Source organism: Leucoraja erinacea, chromosome 8 (assembly GCF_028641065.1).
Source record: "Leucoraja erinacea ecotype New England chromosome 8, Leri_hhj_1, whole genome shotgun sequence".
NCBI lineage: Eukaryota > Metazoa > Chordata > Chondrichthyes > Rajiformes > Rajidae > Leucoraja > Leucoraja erinaceus.
In genome coordinates, this window is record NC_073384.1 from 44932721 (window position 1) to 44953482 (window position 20762).

General features: G+C 38.0%; 1 protein-coding gene across 1 annotated transcript in view; it reads right to left on the reverse strand.

Annotated features, from left to right (window-relative positions):
- Positions 1-20762, reverse strand: part of lrpprc (leucine-rich pentatricopeptide repeat containing) — a 135572-nt gene that overhangs the window by 38191 nt on the left and 76619 nt on the right. Inside the window, exons 24-27 of the mRNA XM_055639619.1 lie at positions 12447-12571; positions 9538-9644; positions 2590-2658; positions 2252-2342 (exon numbers count right to left, since the gene is read on the reverse strand). Coding sequence (XP_055495594.1) covers positions 2252-2342; positions 2590-2658; positions 9538-9644; positions 12447-12571 — 392 coding nt within the window. The remainder of the gene's footprint in view (positions 1-2251; positions 2343-2589; positions 2659-9537; positions 9645-12446; positions 12572-20762) is intronic.

The window sequence follows — 20762 nt, forward strand, 5'->3', positions numbered from 1 at the left end:
TCCCTCTGCAACTGCAAACAACCCCACTCTCCTGCTCACCTAACCCCCCCATTCCCCCCCCCCCACCTTTCCCTCCCAACTCCAGTCCCGTCCCGACCCCCTGGGAAACTGAAGGGAGCGACTGCCCCAGGGGCGACTGGCACTGACCTGCTGGCATCGCCGACTTGAAGACAGTGTAAAGCCCCCGCGCCGGTGCAATGGGCGGGGAGCTGGAGAGGGGAGGGGTCACACACATGGCCGGGAAGCAGAGGGGTGTAGGTGGGGGTGGTGACAGATAGGGCCAACAATGAGTGGAGAAAGATAGAAACACCGACGTGCAAAGGAGACCTACAACAGTGCATGATCTCTCTCGCGTTATGGCAGGTGATTGTCGCCTGCCCGCTGTTCCTGACGCTAAAGCCTTGGAATTGTTGCCCTTCGTCTTGGCGTGGAGGAGGAGGGGGGTATTGTGCTGTTTGATCGCCCCCTGCTATCCCAGGGACAGGGAGACATGGCGGCTTTTGAGACTGGTGGGCAATCACTTTCAAAGTGTCTGCCCACACAGTCAGTACACCTTTCCTACACTTGTCTCCCGCACTAAGATCATCCCGCAGAGAATGATCCCAGCCTAACCCAAGAGCCATGTGACCCCAGACAGATTAATGACGTACACAACTACGATTCTTTCACTCGGGGTACCTCTTGTGTCAACTCGCAACGTGAGACTCAGCTATTAGTAGAGCTACATTGGTTAAGCAACATAGTACAGCAATTTAGAAGAATACAACTGAGCAAAAAGCTGGTCTGTGAAAAGAAAGCAAAGGTTATGGCTAGGCAGTTTTTGGATCGGAAACATGTGTTCTTTGTGGAACTAAAGTATCTTCAACAATTAAATTATATGAATTAGGAAACTGAAGGAACAATGTTAAAAAAATGCTCTGAGAGCGAATTGACTAATAAACTGGTACTGGTGCCTAAATTGGAGGAATGTGAAGTGATTCATAGTATAAGTTAACAGTGTCTCAAAAGGAGGTTGTCAGAGCAGACACCTGGAATAAAATGTAGGTGCGGTCTTGGTTTTGTAGATAGAATCTAAGGATACAAAAGAAGATAACATAATTTCACAAGTTCCTAGTTGGGCACTGGAACTATATTAAATAAATTCAAGCAATGGAACATAGATTAACTTCAATGTTACCAGAATTTGGATTAGGCTAACAGGTCAGTGGTTACAAATTGTCTATATCCTTTCTCACATAACAGGGTCATATTTGATATGTTCCAATCTGCAGGAACCAGAATTTATCTAGCCATCCCTCTGCATATTTTCCAGAGAGGATAGGGGCTTTATTGGATAGTGCTGACAAATGAAAGCGTGAATTTAACGGCAAAATTATTCAGTTCAGAGACACTCGAACAAGTGGAAGAGCCCACTGTCTGCGAATTATACACGATGTAATCTGTAAAAAAATCTGAAATTTAATGTAATAGATTCAGTTCAATCTGTGACAAGCTTTTTGGTAACACTCTGGATCTTGGGAGCAAAGTGGATATACAAATATACAAAGTGGACACCAGTGACCCATTGACCAATTCTGAACACCAACATCAAATTACAAACTAAATTGAACTTTGGACAGAAACACCAATCAGCCTCAGAAATTGTTAAATTGCTTCAGGGGATCTTCTTACCAGCACCAATCTCCTATCCTCCGTGGAAAACACAAAGAATAACATGGGCTGTATAACAATAATTGCAATGTGTACACATTTGTGAAACACTCACATTTCATCTAGTACTATAAACACATGAAGAATGAGGAATATGCACAACCCTTAAAGAAAAATATTTTCCAGATTATAGTCGCATTTTTTTATGCGATGCAATTTCCTTTCAAACAAAGCAAGCCATTCCAATTTCATTATTTACTAAATTAATGACGACAAGGTCAGTAAAAGCTCAGTAACAATCATCTGCCAATTTTGTTCTTCTGGCCAGCCCCCATCATTCAAGGAGGGATAAAATAAATGTGTCAGAGTTATAGTGGGATGATCCAAGTGTCAGTTGTCAAAAAGTACATTATAATTACACATTTTTGGCTATTCTGATCGAGAGCTTTAATGCTGTAGTCAGCCTCATCTACTCTAAAGAATCGGGACAAACGCCATCTGAAACAACGTTATGTTGAGCTTCAAGATTTGTGAAAAAAGACTTGACTGTGTTATCTCCGTTGGTCCTCAAGATTTAGTGACAATTTAGAAGTCCACTTACTGAAATATTTCATAAGATAGTAGTACATTTGATCCCTGTCACATTCAAATAGTTTCTGCGTCATTTCTACCATGTTCTCGAGTGCTTCAACCTAAAAACAAAAATTAAAAATATTCAAAAATATGACATATAAATTTCTTAACAGATGTATTTTGTAAGTTTTTCCAAATGCAGTTAAAAATCTTTTTCTTAAATAAAAGGCTGCAGTCCAGATTTACTATTTGGATGGTATACATGCAATAACATGTACCTTTGGATATCCCCAATCTCCGATTTACCAGATATCACATTGATTTTTATCTGAAATTTGATCAACTGAAATCACTCAGCTGACCTACCTGATTTGTGGCTGTGCACTTGTCGGCAAACCACTGAAGTCTCCCTGGACGTGCTCTCAGGCCAGGTGTCTGCAGGACAAGGAATAATTTAAGAGGCAAAAATAGGATGCTACTACGGTATTACAAAATGAATACATGAATTCATATGGCTGTTTTAGTATTTGCACAAGATGATCACATTCTTCAGCACAATATTACCGCGGGAAACTGATGACTATAGTAACAATTAGTACGGAACCAATCCTACTTTAAAGGTGCATGCAAATCCGAGCTGGAATTCAGCTGCACAGGAGTTTTAATAATCAGATATTTTTCTGCCACACATGTATAACACAGGTTCAAGATATTTGTTCCACAGAGGGCGATAGGTATATGGAACGAGCTGCCAGAGGAGGTAGTTGAGGCAGGAAATATAATAATATTAGTTAAAAGATATTTGAACAGGTACATGGATAGAAAGGGCTGAGAGGATATGGGCCAAATGTGGGCAGGTGAAATTAGTGTGAATGGGGCATTTTTGTCAGTATCGGCAAGTTGGGTCGAAGGTCCTGTTTCCATGCTATATGGCTCTGACTATATTTAATGAACCTGAGATTATTGGTATACAGTTTAATAAGATTTTATGCATTCACTTCAATTGACAAAGATATCCTATAGGGTTTACAATTTCTAATGAACTGTTCATTAAAATGTTTTTCAAATTTATTTGTTACATTTACTATCATATTGAAATGCCAAACTTCCAAAAATGTTTACATTTGGGGATTTAAATAAATATGTATTGCTCCAACAGAAACAAAATCAAATGAAATTGGTAATAATCCAAAAGTTGTCCACAAGTTTAGAATTCCTGGTTTGAGGGAGATGAGAAAGTTATCAATTTTACTGCAGTATTTAAAGTAGGTTTACATACAACTCATAGCATGAAGCTAAATATTACATCAATGAATCCTGAAAATTAAATGGAATTTGAGTTTAGGTACAGAACAAATAGTACATTTGATTACAACTTTCAATATCTTTGTCTATCCAAACGACACTGATCTCAACAATACATAAATCCACAACATCAAATCCCCGGTGTTTAGATTTGATTGATGCGTCTGTCATTTCAAGGACGGCTAAGCAATAAATGCAGATATCCTTCAGTTTCATCTGATATTGAGAACAGTTTTTCACTTACCCTAAGTCTCAATCCTCAAAAGAACATCTAGGTCAGCTTAACCAAATCTCCTAACCTCAGTGGATGTTCCACATTTACAGCTTATTGCTCAAATACTAAGTAGTGCTTTACTATCAAGTTATCTTATGAACGACAGAATGGTATCAGTGGCAATGACCTGCAACACAAAACATCCATTTCATGCAATTTTGCTGTTTAAATTATACCAACAGTAGGAAGTTGCCTGACACTCCACATTAGTTTACACGTACTGAAATAACAACATATTCTAAATTGATCAGGTCTCTTCGAATCACACTGACACCTCTACCTATTTATTCTATCTATTTCAAAATCTAGAAGGGGTTCATAACAAAAACTTCAAGAGAAAAGTCAATGCTTCGCAAATCCTGATTAAAAGAAAAGGTCCTCATTAGACAGTCGTTGTTGTAGTGCAGACTAGGCATTTCAAAAGCGGACAAATGCTGAACAACCAAATACAAATGATGGATGTTACTACAACTAAATGCCAATTGCAATTTTACTCTACATCTATTTTTGGAAACTTCTCTTTGAATTGTTTCCAAAGCTGGGACCAGGGGAGTGTTCAGCACTGGGAACCTAAGCAGGTAAGCAGCTATGATCAAGGTAAAATAGGGGAGGGGGAGGGGGGCGGTGTAAGGCTGGACTCAGGGTCAGGAATGAGAGAAGGTATGCAACTGGAGTCAGGGTCAGGCGTAGTACCCGGTTTGCAGTGAGACCCAGGTTGGTCAACATAGGCCGTGTTTGATTATAATCTGATTTCCATACATGAATATACTAAGATCAGTCATGTGCTGCACGTGTTGATCAGAGCCTGGGCGCTACTGTGGAATGTAATTAGGTATGTAATTTAGTCTAACCTTATTCATAGCTAATCCAATTTAAAGCATATATATTGCATTCAAGTGTAAGTTAAAAGACTCGCTACAGTATGCACCATATTGCACAATTTCAAGCTGAAAAATGCAAAAGCCCCATGTACCAATGGGAGGGGACAGACACCTCTCACACCCTCTCCCCGGTCACTACGCTCCCTCGGGCTTGGTCTCTCGCAATTTCTCACTCCCAACTATCACCCAATGTTGGCAGCCGTGTAGCCAACTCAGCATCAGTTTCATTACTGGACCTAGCTGCAATAAATATCTTGCAAATGTAAGTTATTCAAGGAAACAAACACATTAACACAGCAACCTTGCAAATCTTTCAAAGAAACCAGAGATCAGACCATTCAGGCTCCATTACAGAATGCACCTGATATTTAATTTCTTCTGTATACATTTCACACCAACTCATCCTCATCCCAGATTCATTTCCAGTATTTAGATTGATTGTTCCTCCATCCAGCCCAAGACACACTTAATGTTCAACCTCTTCTCTCTCCTTTATTTGCTAATATGTTCTTGAGGATCCTTTAATCTAGGCACGAGTTTACTCTTCCTTGCATAAACACTTAATATTATAAACATATAAAGGATCTAGCCAAACATATAATTGTATAATAGCATTTGAATAGACTATACTGCTGAGTATTGGTACTTTCCAGTGATGTTAGAGAAAAACTTCTGAATTAATTTTGTACCAACGCAGCAAATGTTTTACTCCATGGTTTCCAGAAGCATTAATTATTTTTCCTTGCATAACATATCAATTATAATTTCAGAGCATAAAACATGGACTAATATACTCAAGGCATAGATAACTTTCTGTCAGATATAGCTGTTTGGATTTAGCCATTTAAAAACGTTTTGATATTATACAATTTCATCCCTTTGTCCTTTACAATGATGTTTCCTCTCAAATCACGTGCATAAAACAATCTAGCAAAATTAAAATAAAATTCCTCATCATAGACATCAAATTTCATATGATTGTCACAAGAGAATAAAGTTAAAAGAATAAAAGATAGCTGATGGAAGTAGACCAAAATCCCTAACATTTTGTGTTAGATATGACTATGGTACTTTCATTACCGTAAGAGGGGATAACAAACCACAACATTTATTCACTGCTCATTACTCTACATTACACTGTAACCTGATCTTGTGTAGTGCCTTTCAAGTGTGCTATCAAGCCATCAAAACTAAAAAATTGACATGGAGCTACATGGGACTTCAGAAACAATTGCCAAAGACTTGGTCAGCAGGTTTTAATGAGCATCTTAAAGAATGGTAAAAATATTTGAAGGGAATTCAAGTTAAAAGGTCACCGAAAGCGCTAGTATGTGGATGAACATGGATGAAAAGAAATTGGCAGCATTGGAACAAAGTTTTGAATTAAACAAGTTTTTGTAGGGTACAAAATAAAAAGCCAACATAATTAAAAGATAAATAGCCAGATCTGGAAGTAACAAAGGCAAGGTTGAAGGTTTTTGCAGACGTACTGAGGAAAGGGGTGGCGGATGGTCAAGTGGAGGTGGAAGCAAGAAGCATTAGTTATGATAGGAATTCGTAGTCAGATACTCTTCTCATTGTCAAACATGGTTGTGACCATTCTGGTTCCAATTCCAACAGTTGGTGTGAAGAGAATTTAACAGTGGAAACCAAAGATATTGATTGGCTTCCCTATATTTTATGAGGAAAGGAAATGTTATGAGAAAGGAGCTTTGTGAACCATTAAGTTAAAGTGAACCATTTCTGCCAAACATGTTAGCGTTTGTTACCTTATATCTTAGATTCCTCAAAACCAATCACAATGTATACCTTGAAATAAATCAAATTTGCATTTGAAATAAGTACAACCCTTTTTCTATCTCTTTCCTAATAAATCAGTCAGCATACATATCACCTGTTTATATGTTATCCTAAATATCAGTGAAATAAATGTTGTGATATTCTCATGGCATGTAGAGTGGGAGTGTTTTATTAAGAGAAAAAACCTAGTTGCAGTAGTAGTGTGAACAACACAAATACAAATGAACAAAAAGTTCCAATGTTATTGTTCTTTTGATTGAAACCATTCCTTTCTTCAATAAGATAGCCATTCATGCCACTGTTATTTTGTATAGTAATAGCAACTGCTCATCTTAAGTACATACAAAAAGGCATCATAACCAATCTTACTTTTCCATAAATTCTAACTGATTTGTCTACTTCCAGTACCTTTTTGTGAAACAGATGACATTATTGTCTGTCTATTTTAACTGTCAATTATTTATTTAATATTAAGATTGTGCCAATTCAAAGACATAATTTATAATTAATATCAGTATAACTTACAACAAGGAAATTGAATTGTAATGGAACTTCCACATAACCATTTAAAGAGATGTATAAAGTGTTCTTGCCTGAATAAATTTGTGCAGAAATTTAAGGCAGTAAAGGCTGACAAAAATTAATCACTCAAAATGAAGTGTAATATCAGCATCAATTTACGCAGCACAAACTGAGTTGAGATTATGGTGGATGACTGTCATTTGGCTGCTGTGTGGTTGACTATTTTGTCACCTAGCTTTGTATTTTATAAACAAAAACAAAGTGCTGGAATAACTCAAAGGGTCAGGCAACATCTCTGGAGAACACAGATAGGTGATGTTTCCGGTCGGGGCCCTTCTTCAGGCTGATTGTGAGGAGGGAGAGAAGGAAAGCTGGAAGAGAGGAGGGGCACGATAAAGCCTGGAAGGTAATAGGATGATACACATGAAGATGTTTTTTTGATATGAAAATGGTTGGACAAAAGCCAGAGATGAAAAGACAGGAGGTATGAGACAAACAGGTTGATGAGTCCAGATGGGGCATGGGGAGGGGGTAGTTATGTGTAGAGTAGAAGTGTAGAGTAATAGTTGTGTGTAGGGGGGGGGGGTTCATAACTACATATCCTTACCCCTCTCCCTTCTTCTGCCATATAACCTCCTCTCCTTTTTTTCCCTTTTTATTTTAAAGAACCTCATAATTGGTCACATAATTAAATAACAAAAAAAAACATTCTGGGAAAATCTAACAAATTAACATTATATCTGTAGATTTGGTATGGACAAAGACATTGTGCAACGTTGCTGCTTGTCAAATTAATGCCATTAATACAAAAAATAATCCAGATAATCCCCAAAGCCAAGAAACTGACATGGACTTCACCCACAAGGTATTCTCTTAAGTTTCTTCCATCAAGAATACATTTAGCTCTTAGGGCTGAAGGAATCAAGGGATATGGAGAAAAAGCAGGAAAAGGGTACTAATTTTAGATGATTAGCCATGATCGTATTGAATGGTGGTGCTGGCTAGAAGACCCGAATGCCCTACTCCTGCACCTATTTTTCTACTTTTCGATGGTACCGCACTGATGTAGTTTAACGTGTAGTTTTTAAGCTTAGAGGTACAGCCTGGAAAAAGCACTTCAGCACATAGACCACATGGTCATTGATCACCTGTTCGCACTAGTCCTATTTTTATCCCACTTTCTCATCCACTCTCTAGGCATTTGGGGCAATTGGAGGAAACTGGAGGATCTGGAGGAAACCCACGCAGTCACAGGAAGAATGGGGAAACTTCACACAGACAACATTGCAGGTCGGGACGGAACCCGGGTCTCTGTCACTGTGAGGGAACAACTCTACCAGATGTGCCACTGTTGTCTGCAGCCGTAAATTTAATTTGGAAAATCAACAAATTACAGTGGAGAGAGTATTCCCATAGTGATATTAAAAAAGATCAAAGATTCAACATAGATTGCGAGAAACAATTTCCTCTTCCGTGGGAATCCCAAATAAGGGGCAGTCTTAAAATTAAAGCCATGCTATTCAGGAGTTAAAGTACTATTTTCACAAGGGGTACAAGGGGTAGTGGAAATCCAAGGATAGGAAGAAATAGAGTATAAAGGTGGATAAAACAGATGTACAGATCAGAGGACCAATTGAAGGGTATAACAGTGTTGAGGGACCAAATGGCAAAATCCTGTTGTGCATAACAACTCTGCCAGCAGAATGCCAATATATTATTGTGAAAAAGACAATGTCTCCACATTTTTTGATTTCCATCATGATAAAAATTAAACATGCCAATTCTTCAGAAATTAGGCACCTACAATGTCCTATTAAATCATAAAACCTATTAAGCTCATCACTCCCAAGAAAAGCAAATGTAAAAGCTGGACAAGCAGACAATTTTCTTCCAACATATCCCTTTATATTGCTTTGTAAGATTTTAATCAAGACTAGAAACAGTATGCAAAATTTAGTTGAGTGATCAGTCACCTCTGGCTGATCATAAGCTGCTTAAGGAATTACAGAAAAGTACAGTTGAATTTAATATGATGCTGCATCAGACTGGCTGATTATTTGCTGCTAGACATGTCCTGCAGTAAATCTGACCAGATTCACCCTCTGTCTGCAGCAAATTAAATTCCACTGCTTTTAAGCACAACAAAAGAATTGATCAGTAAAGGGGATTAAGAACTTTATACACCCAGGACTGGTGGTTTAAATTAATTTTTCCACAATGGCAGGTTTAATATGCAAGCATAATATTTGGTAAAAAGGAGCAACTTAATCAAGCGGAGCTAAGAAAAATATTTAAATTTGAATAACATCTAACAGAAACAATGGCTAGAATTCTTCCTCCAACATCATGTAGACATCAAAAAAGAAATTCTGCACTTATCACCACTAATAAGGTTAACATTATTCAATTTATAGACTAAATTGCATCAGTCAGAATTAAGACTAATACTCATTTCAGGTGCAGCATATTAATTAATGATCATTGTTCCAACTAAAATAGCTGTGTGAAAAGCATAATAGGATGAAGTCCCACCTCAATAATTTTTCTTGCCTCTTTGTATTTCCCAGTATGAAGAAAAGCGAAAAAGAGGTCATATAGCATTGTCATTTCACCTCGCTCTTGGTTCACAAAATCCATAGCTGCGTGCACAGAAAACATTAAATAATGTAACTAGTAAAATTAAAGCTTTATTTTTCATATATATCAGCAAGAAATCAGATATTTTTCTGTTAAAATTCACAGTTCTACTAATTTCTGAGGGCGGTGGAAATAAATAATTTATAAATTATACATATAAAACAATAATGCAGATATCCAGTCAGGAGCTGGACGCAGCTCAAGGGTAATTTCAGGAATCGAGTAACAGATTTTGTCTTATAACCTTAACCTAGTAACTTTTGATTCATCATCTTCACTTTCTTTGTCATAACTGGTCCAGTTACGACTGAATTAATCTATGCGATTTCATGAGACCTTCCTGACACCTTCCATGTCATCAAAATACAAAGTGTCTTAGGAATGGAAAACACGACAACTCTATTTTAATTCAAGCTTTAGGTTGGAATGAACAATTTGCTAATTATCAACTTCCAGAGTTTTGAAAATTGCTTTTCTCAATACAAACCCAGCCTGCTTAGAAGCTTCTCTGAAGGATCTTAAGTACTCAAATGTAGATTGAATCTCTCCACTGAAACGGTATAACTAGTTAATGGTATAAATGCAAATATAAATGTCAATAGGCAACATCCAAAATCTTAAGCATAAGCATTCCCAGCATAATAGCTGCACTTCAAAATATTATCTGACATTCACAAACTATATTAAATTGAATCAATTTTTCCATGACAATGGCTTCCAGTGTGCACTTGAAGCACTGGCTTCCAGTGTGCACTTTTTTTAACCCAAATTCTTAGTTTTAAACCAACATTTCCTTTATTGCTTAATTATTTTTGGAAATGCCATAATTTCATGAAATAGAAGTGACAATATGTGAAAATTGTCTTCCAAAGTGATAAAAGTACTTTGATATAAAAGTTTCATATCAAAAAGTGATTCTCTGAAAGAAAGTTTTACCAAATAGCTTTGTCCGCATCTACAGTGGCTTGCAAAAGTTTTCATACCCCTTGAACTTTTCCACATTTTGTCACATTACAGCCACAAACGTAAATGTATTTTATTGGGATTTTATGTGATAGACCAACACAAAGTGGCGCATAATTGTGAAGTGGAAGGAAAATGATACATGGTTTTCAATTTTTTTTTACAAATAAAAAACTGAAAAGTGTGGCGTGCAAAAGTATTCAGCCCCCTTTACTCTGATACTCCTAAATAAAATTCAGTGCAACCAATTGCCTTCAGAAGTCACCTAATTAGTAAATAGAGTCCACTTGTGTGTAATCTAATCTCAGTATAAATACAGCTGTTCTGTAAAGGCCTCAGAGGTTTGTTAGAGAACATTAGTGAACAAATAGCATCATGAAGCCCAAGGAACACACCAGACAGGTCAGGGATAAAGTTATGGAGAAGTTTAAAGCAGGGTTAGGATATAAAAAAATATTCCAAGCTTTGAACATCTCACGGAACACTGTTCAATCCATCATCCAAAAATGGAAAGAGTATGGCACAACTGCAAACCTACCAAGACATGGCCATCCACCTAAACTGACAGGCCAGGCAAGGAAAGCATTGATCAGAGAAGCAGCCAAGAGGCCCATGGTAACTCTGGAGGAGCTGCAGAGATCCACAGCTCAGGTGGGAGAATCTGTCCACAGACAACTATTAGTCATGCACTCCACAAATCGGGCCTTTATGGAAGAGTGGCAAGAAGAAAGCCATTGTTGAAAAAAAGCCATAAGAAGTCCCATTTGCAGTTTGCCACAAGCCATGTGGGAGACACAGCAAACATGTGGAGGAAGGTGCTCTGGTCAGATGAGACCAAAATTGATGTTTTTGGCCTAAATGCAAAACGCTATGTGTGGCGGAAAACTAACACTGCACATCACCCTAAACACACCATCCCCACTGTGAAACATGGTGGTGGCAGCATTGTGTTGTGGGGATGCTTTTCTTCAGCAGGGACAGGGAAGCTGGTCAGAGTTGATCGGAAGATGGATGGAGCCAAATACAGGGCAATCTTGGAAGAAAACCTGTTAGAGTCTGCAAAAGACTTGAGACTGGGGCGGAGGTTCACCTTCCAGCAGGACAACGACCCTAAACATACAGCCAGAGCTACAATGGAATGGTTTAGATCAAAGCATATTCATGTGTTAGAATGGCCCAGTCAAAGTCCAGACCTAAATCCAATTGAGAATCTCTGGCAAGACTTGAAAATTGCTGTTCACGGACGCTCTCCATCCAATCTGACTGAGCTTGAGCTATTTTGCAAAGAAGAATGGGCAAAAATGTGCAAAGCTGGTAGAGACATACCCCAAAAGACTTGCAGCTGTAATTGCAGCGAAAGGTGGTTCTACAAAGTATTGACTCAGGTGGGCTGAATACTTTTGCACGCCACACTTTTCAGTTTTTTATTTGTAAAAAAATTTGAAAAACATGTATCATTTTCCTTCCACTTCACAATTATGCACCACTTTGTGTTGGTCTATCACATAAAATCCCAATAAAATACATTTACGTTTGTGGTGGTAACGTGACAAAATGTGGAAAAGTTCAAGGGATATGAAAACGTTTGCAAGCCACTGTAACAGTGCCTTATAACAATGATTTCACACATTAACACAAATTATATTCCAAATCTATTCCATTCTAGTGAAATCAAATCATCTATCAAAGCCCCGATTATCTCTGAATATTTCACAGGTCTGTTCTTAAAAGACAATAATTTGAGCAACGCAATTCTAATCAATTGAGTGATAGGCAGAGGATTTGGGAAATATAGAAAGATATTTACAGGTATACTTTTACAGAGTCTCATCCATCGTTACCTTTTTGCAACAGATCGGTGTCTCCCTGCTCAACCAACTTGCACAATACATCATGGAGTCTCGGCATCTGGTTGTATCTCTTGTGACAATCGATAATTGCATCTAGTGCTGCGGGTATATTCCCCCTGCAACAGAATCAAACAAGCCTCAGTAACATAATGATAGAAGGCAATAATCAAAAATGATTATAGAACTTTGTGTTAATGAGTCCACCAAGATTACAAAAGAGAAAGTGTGCTGGAATGGCCCTGCGGATCAGGCAGCATCTGAGGAGACCATCTATAGGTGACAATTTAGGTCAGGACCATTCTTCAGACTGATTGTTCAGATACCAATTATTCTGCGAAAAGAATTGGTCCTTTTTATCACATTCCAATTCATAAATTCAACTTTTTCCACTATTACCAGGTTGCCCCTCACCCACAAATGCTCTTTTGGCATCAGAAAGTATTACATAATTGGAGAAAAAATTGGAGGTGCCCTGGCTGAGATTTATGAGATCATTAAATACAGGTGAGGTGCAGGAAGACTGGAGGGAGGCAAATGATGATCCTCTATTTAAGAAGGACTGCAAGGAAAAGCATTGGTCAGTGAGTCAATAGACAATAGGTGCAGGTGTAGGCCATTCGGCCCTATGAGCCAGCACCGCCATTCAATGAGATCATGGCTGATCATCCCCAATTAGTACTCCGTTCCTGCCTTCTCCCTATATCCCCTGACTCCGCTACCTTTAAGAGCACTATCTAGTTCTCTCTTGAAAGTATCCAGAGAACCGGCCTCCACCACCCTCTGAGGCAGATAATTCCACAGACTCACAACTCTCTGTGTGGAAAAAGTGTTTCCTCATCTCCGTTCTAAATGGCTTACCCCTTATTATTAAACTGTGGCCCCTGGTTCTGGACTCCCCCAACATCGGGAACATGTTTCCTGTCTCTTGCGTGTCCAAACCCTTAATAATCTTATATGTCGAATATCTGTGGTCGTAAAGTTACCAGAGGGATAGGATATACATGTATTTAGATGAACAAGGCTGATTAGGGATATTCAGCATGGTTTTGAACGTGGGAGATCATGTCTCACAAATCGGACTGGGAATTTTTGAAGATGTAACCAAAAAGGTTGATGAAGGCAGAGCTGTAGAATTTGTATATATGGATTTCAGCAAAGCATTTGACAAGGTTCTGCATGGCTCTGGTAGGTTAAATTGCATGGGATCCAAGGAGAGCTAGCTGGCTGTATAGAAAATTGGCTTCTTGGAAGGAAGCAAAAGGGTGGAAGTTGTTTTTCCAGACCAGAGGCGGTGACGGGTGGTGTGCCTCAGGGTTCCGTACTGGGCTCATTGCTGTTTTTCATTCATATCAATTATTTGGATGAGAACATACACGGCATGATTAGTAAGTTTGCAAATTACACTAAAGCGAGTGGTATTGGAGATAGCAAAGATGGTTATCAAAAAATTGCAGAAGGATCTTGTTTGGTTGGGCAGGGCTGTGGAATGCTTAGTGGAGTTTAATACAGATAAGTGCATGGTATTAGATTTTGGGAAGTCTAACCAGGGCAGGGCCTACGCAGTGAATGGTAGGGCTCTGGGGAGTCTTGTAGAAGAGATAGATCTAAGAATGTAGGTACATAGTCCCTTGAAAGTGGTGTCACAGGTAGGTAGGGAGTCAAAGCGGCTTTTGGTACATTGGGCTTCATCAGTCAAAGTATTGAGTATGGAAGTTGGGAGGTTATGTCACAGTTGTGCAAAGCATTCGTGGGGCCATGTTTGGTCACCCTTTTATAGGAAAGATGTTGTTAACATAGAAAATAGGTGGAGTAGGCCATTCGGCCCTTCGAGCCTGCACCACCATTCAATATGATCATGGCTGATCATCCAACTCAGTATCTTGTACCTGCTTTCTCTCCATACCCCCTGATCCCTTTAGCCACAAGGGCCACATCTAACCCCCTCTTAAATATAGCCAATGAACTGGCATCAACTACATTCTGTGGCAGAGAATTCCAGAGATTCACCACTTCTCATCTCAGTCCTAAAATATTTCCCCTTTAAGTTGGAAAGGGTGCAGAAAGGGGAAATGGAAAGGTTGTTACTCAATTCCTGAAATTACCCTTGAAGTCCAGCTCCTGCCCAGATATCTGCATTATTGCTTTTTTAGATGTACAATTTATAAATTATTTCTTTCCACCACCCTCAGAAATAAGTAGAATCATAAATTTGAACAGGAAAATATCTTATTATAACTTGCTGATGACAAATAGAGCTTTAATTTTAACAGTTGTTACATTATTTAAATTTTCTTGTGAAGGACCAATGTTAATGATTCTGCCAGTGTGGGCAAAACACTTGAATCAAAAGGTGCGAGGAGATAGGAATGCACGCACAAGATAGGACCTGGCCCCACAACTCTGTCCTGTCTGATGGCTGATATTATGGCTGATGTGCCCAAGGCTTAATTCCTCTTCTGTGCCAATTGCATGTAGTTCCCAATTCCAGAATCCTTAAAATCCTTATCCACCTTCTCTATAAATGCTTCCAGCATTCCCGACTCCAGACATCTCCAAGGTTCTATCATTCTCCAAAAAAAATCCCTATGCACCTCAGCTTTAAATGAATCTGGAGGAGGTTACAGTGCCAATGGTGTAAGAACAGCGGTACATGGGAACAAGGGTTTTAATCGAGAAATTATTGCATAAACGCATAGTATTGAGTATGCAAATCTCAAAAATGTACAGCTATTTACAGTTTGGTTGAGGGTTTGATGCCTAAAATAGGGCATTACAATGAATGGACCATGAGAAGACTCAAGAATGGAATAAGGAAATAACAAATGAAGGTAGGGGCAGAGATGCCATTCTTCCACAATCAATTAAATGAATGGACCAAGCAATGAAAGGCTGAGATGAAAGTGAAGATATCAACATGGAGGTGGTTGTCAAAATGAATTAAGTGCTGCTTTTACAAGGTGCAAACCACTTTCATAACTAATAATCAAAGAAAACAGGCTTCTAGGTGTTTTAGGACAAAAAAGTATTAATTCTGCATTTTAATAATTATACAAAATCATTTTCATACAATTCAGATCTGATCGTTTAGGCAAAACCTAGAATTGTTCCATCACTCAACAGTTTATCCTGTACACTCAGTACGATCATCACTATCTGGTTCATAGTCCTTTAACATAAAATCATATTGTCACTTCCATTAAGTGTAGCAACTTAAAAATTCTCTCATCCTAATCATTACACTTGTTCAAGTTGATGGAATTATGTTTTCAAATGTATTGAAATGTGGCCAACCTGTGCTTTGATAAGTTCTTGCTCTAGAGGCTTTAAGTCACAATTCTCATTTAAAGAAAAATCAAATGACTTTGGTGCACACTACCAGTCAAGCTTTTCCAGATCCAAATTGCAAATCTATTTTCCAGAGCTAAATTTCCCAAGTCTGCCATTTCACCAGTTTGCTTATCTTGATTGACAACATGTTGCCAGATTGATATTTATTTGTAAATTGATTATACTAGTGATACTATTGGCTTAATCTCTCAATTTGAAAGGCTATGTGTGTTCAATAATATTACCAGGAAAAAAAACCATGCATGGCTTCACTATTAGGGAACAGCCCAAGTTATTCCTCTCAGATTCCAAATTCCTTACCCGCTTGGCTGGTTGAGAATTGAATAATAACAAATTAAAAGCATTTCCACTGCCATCATTAAATGCCTGTTAAAGCAACCACTAAAAATTGCGGGGGGGAAAAAACCGTCTCAAGTACAAAAATGAACTAAATTGGGATCATTACACTCGAACAGTATTTTTCTTCCATGTAAATGGGGCTTCTCCTGATAGATATGTACCTTATACCCTTCTCAAGCCATGTTTACAGTACACTGAGTGGAATCGTACTGAGACATTCAAATTTTTGTCATTTTGTATGAAGACAAAATTACAGGTTGATTTTTATCTGTGAATAGATGGTGCAACTAAATAAAAGCAACATACGAGACAAACAATAGAGCACTGCAGTGAAAAGCTTACAGCTGCTATTCAACTGCTTAGCCCCACTTATTCAGTGATGAAGAAGTTTACAATGGAAGAGCAAGAGACAGTTCATTTTTATATAATGTAAGGAAACACTGTCGACTGTTGATTTTAATTGCCGTGTGGTAACGTTACGTTAAAAGCTTCAGTTAAGTGGCAATTCATGACAGTTTTACTGATTGAAAAGCGTCTTTCGAAGCTGAAAACCTCAGGGAAAGGAGCAAAATAAAATGGGGGATGGTGGAAGAGAAAGAAACTGAAAGCAAAAAGAAACTCTTCTGTAACAAATCCCAATCTGCAAATCTAAATCAGATGTTAGTGTACAGGGAAATCAATTCTACATGGTACAATCAGCTTTGCACAATCATACATTTAAAGGACTGGCTCTTTACTGAGCTAAATGTTTCTCTGTTCATTAGACATAATGAGGAATCTTCAAGGAGACTGGTGTTGCAATTACAACTAATCCTCAAAAAATTAACTGTGTTGAAGGCTTTATAATTTCCCTAGGTACAATTTAGCTGTCACTTACTTTAAAATTTACTCAAACACGCTTTCGAAATAGCTGTAACTTCACATGTCAAGTGCTTTCCAACCAATTAAGTCTAACTGGAAGTCACTGTTAAACAACTGAATGACTAGACAAGATAGCTCATTTCCCTGCTCTTTTGTTCGGAATAATATGCTGCATTTACATTATCAGCCTCAACAGGATTTTCTGACAGGGACAGAAAAAATTGCTAGCGCTGTCCGTGCTAAGCACATGAAGCCTGTCATTTACCAATCATCCTTCAAAATGCAATAGCCATGAATGCAACTTAATTACAACCCAATGATCCTTGACGAAAAATCACCTTATCAGTGTCCTGTCTCCGCAAAGCAAATGAACTACTTTTGTCCTTCATCGCCGATGATGCTAAATTCATAATTGCAAAATAGAACGAGTTTAAAAAATAAAGCAAGCTACACTGAAGTCTTCACTATCATTAGAACACAGTTTGAAATAGGGGGAAGGGAAGGAATACATTTGCAACAACTAAAGTTTCATTTCTGTGCTGTGACTCGGTAGGATAAAAATGAGAAAAAACTTTAAGGATCAAGTATTTTCAGTGTGAAATACTTGTTCTTACAAATTACTGCCTCTGGTCAAAATATGCAAAGTAGATAGTGAAGGCCATGGCTGTGCTATTAATCCATTGTATATCTGTCAGACTAACGAAATATCTCACGATATTTACAATAACACTTCGTTCTTAATTAGTCGTGGCTGATAGTTGTGTTCATTTGGGAGAAGCTGGTGTCCTTTTTCTCTTACCTATGCATTTACTTGTTGCCCTCCCCTCCCCCATCAAAATATTTCATTAGCAACTACTTAAATATAAAGCCCCATTCTCAAAACAATACTTTGAATGGCATGATAATTTTACTCCGTATACCTTATAGACGAGAGTAAGCTCAATTGTTTACATTCTGAATTGACACTTCAATCATGCTCCTGAAGTGCTGAGCTGACAGGCTTGACAATCTGAAGAGCTAATTAAGGACAGGAATGCCTGAGTGGAAGAATGGAACACCTCTGCACTTTGTCCATACCCGGCACTCCTAGAACAGAGAGGTGAGCAGTAATCCTGAGCATTTCCTCCATACTGCCTAGCAATGCATCTCAAATCTCCACTTTAGCCAACACCTGCTTTTGACCTAGTGCTACAATTGTTCCAAGCCTCTCCAAGCTGGGACTCTCAACATGAATGCTCTATTCACTCCAGATGCAATTTAATCCCCTGATAAAATGTTGTCACATGTTGCCTGTTGTAGAATCGAACAAGATGTCTGGAAAGATGACCGATTAATTTTATAGTTCATTCCCTGTTCGCTCCCAGCTAGGATAGGACCATAAATCAGAATAAAACAAACAACTTGGATGTCTGTGATTGATTGCTTTACAATGAATTCCTTTGGAAAGTACACAAATGAGTTCATGCTTTGTTGTAATAATGCCTCAGATATATTTATTTCTGTCTGTTGTCTTGCATAAGAATGCTGAGTTATGTAGGGTGCAAACATATTGATGCACCCCAATGAGGCACTACTTTAAAAGCAGAAATAGAACAAAACTAAGATGTGTTTGGTTCAGCTGATTACCTAAGGAATTGTAATTTCATTTTCTAGAATTTAGTAAGACGTGCACATTGGATTTGTCTTCATGTTAACCACCAGTATGCAATTTTCCTCTTTCCTGTTACCAATGGCAAAAAAGTGACTTTGACTATTTCATATCAAAAAGCACTACCAAAATAATTGTACCCTGTTGTATCATTGTATCACACAATCCATGTAGTCGTGCAAATTTACCATCCACTGCCCTCAAAAATGAAAAAAAGTGCATATTTGTGTGTCTAATTCAAAATGTTGATGACGACATAAGAGAAGCCATCTTGAAGGAGTTTATAAACCCGGCCCATGTGAGGAAGCTGAATTAATGTCAGTGGATACTGTCATTAATGCAGAGCGGTTCAATGATCATGTCATTTCAATTGTCTATGTAAATTTGTATTGCTTTATACTGCTCGACTTAGCAACATACGTTAGTTTCCCCTGACATTGACATAAGCTGTCAACCTTTAGATAAGTAAATAGAAATGCAATGAAAATCCAAAATATACATTTCTAAAATTACTGATGCCGAGATTTTGAGATTAACCAATCAAGCAAAAATCCACTTCAAATATATTACACCAAATCATTAAAAATTCACATATTCAAAACTGTAATAAGGTAAAATGTTGATGAAATTGTGTTCAGCTTGCAGGACACAATCACCCAGTTTGTCATTTAACAAATATATTTAAATGGCAATAATTGTTTTGAAAAGTTCCCCCTTTAATCTTAAAACTAATGAATTTAACAGTGGATAGAGTGCTGGAATCATTCAGTAGGTCGTGACATCCTAGTTAGAATTTTGCATTCCAGCTGAAACTGACTCTTTCTCATTTCCGTTGATGCTGCCTGACCTGAAGTGTATCCTGCATTTTTAATATTTCTGGCTTTTGCAATTCTGATTTTCATTGACTGTAGACTGCTCCAGTATATAAAATGCACGTTTTGTACATTACGACCTTTATAAATTTTGAATAAACCAAACTGAAATATCTTCAAAACAATACAGCTTATCCAAGTACCTAAAAAGATGGCCATGGAAATATTGTATTGGGTTTCTAAAATTGTCCAAAATTTTATAATTAGCAAATAGCTCCTGTTGACTATGGAGTGGCAAATGTCACCCAGTCTTTAAAAAGGGAGGAGAGGAAAAAGGAAGCTATTGCACACAGTAGTAAAATAAATACTGTAATCTATACTAATGTAATATCAGAATACCTAGAAATAAATAGGAGGATTGAGCAGTTAGTTTGAATTTATGACAAGGAAATAATTTTTAACTAGACTATTGAAATTATTTGAGAATGTGATTTATAGGATTGATAATGGACAACCAGTAGATGTAGTGGAACATCCAGCAGTCACTTTGGCAAGCAGATAAATGATCTGGTGACTTTTATAATATGGTTTTCAGTATGGGAGTAAAAGGTGGCCTACTACAATTATACAGAAGCTTGGAAAGACCACATCTGGGGATTCACATGCTGTTTGTCTCTCCTTACATAAGAAAAAAATGTGTTTGCAATAAAGGGAATGCAATAAAAGCTCACCCGACTGATTCTTGGAATGGTATGAAGAGGGATTGATTTATCTTAACCTGTGTACATTGAAGTTTATAAGGAGGAAGGGAGTTCACATTAAAAAATACACAATTCTGACATTGCCTGGTGTTGGCGAATACTTCCCCTGTTTGGGGAGGAGGAGTGGTCAGGGTTCACAAACAGGGACCAGCCTCAAGATAAAGAGCAAGACATTTCGGACTCAGATAAGGAGAAATCTCTTCATTCATGGTGTGGTAAAGCTCATACAGCTGGGCTCTAGAAGGCAGCTACAGCCTTCTATGCACCCAGAAGGCTGTAGTTGCCAAATCTCTGAACATATTTGAGGAGAAATTAGATTTCTGGCCACAAAAGGACTTAAGGGATCTCAGGAGCGGGTAAGCGTATGATTCTGAGATAAAGGATCAGCCACGATAGTTTTGAACAACATAGCAGACTTGAAGATCTAAATTATCTATCCTGCCTCCTAATTTGCAATGGTCCATATTCTTTTTCAACAGAATCATTGTCGGAGGAGTTCTAGGTGACAATGGGGAGGATTGGGGATCAATTTGTGTAT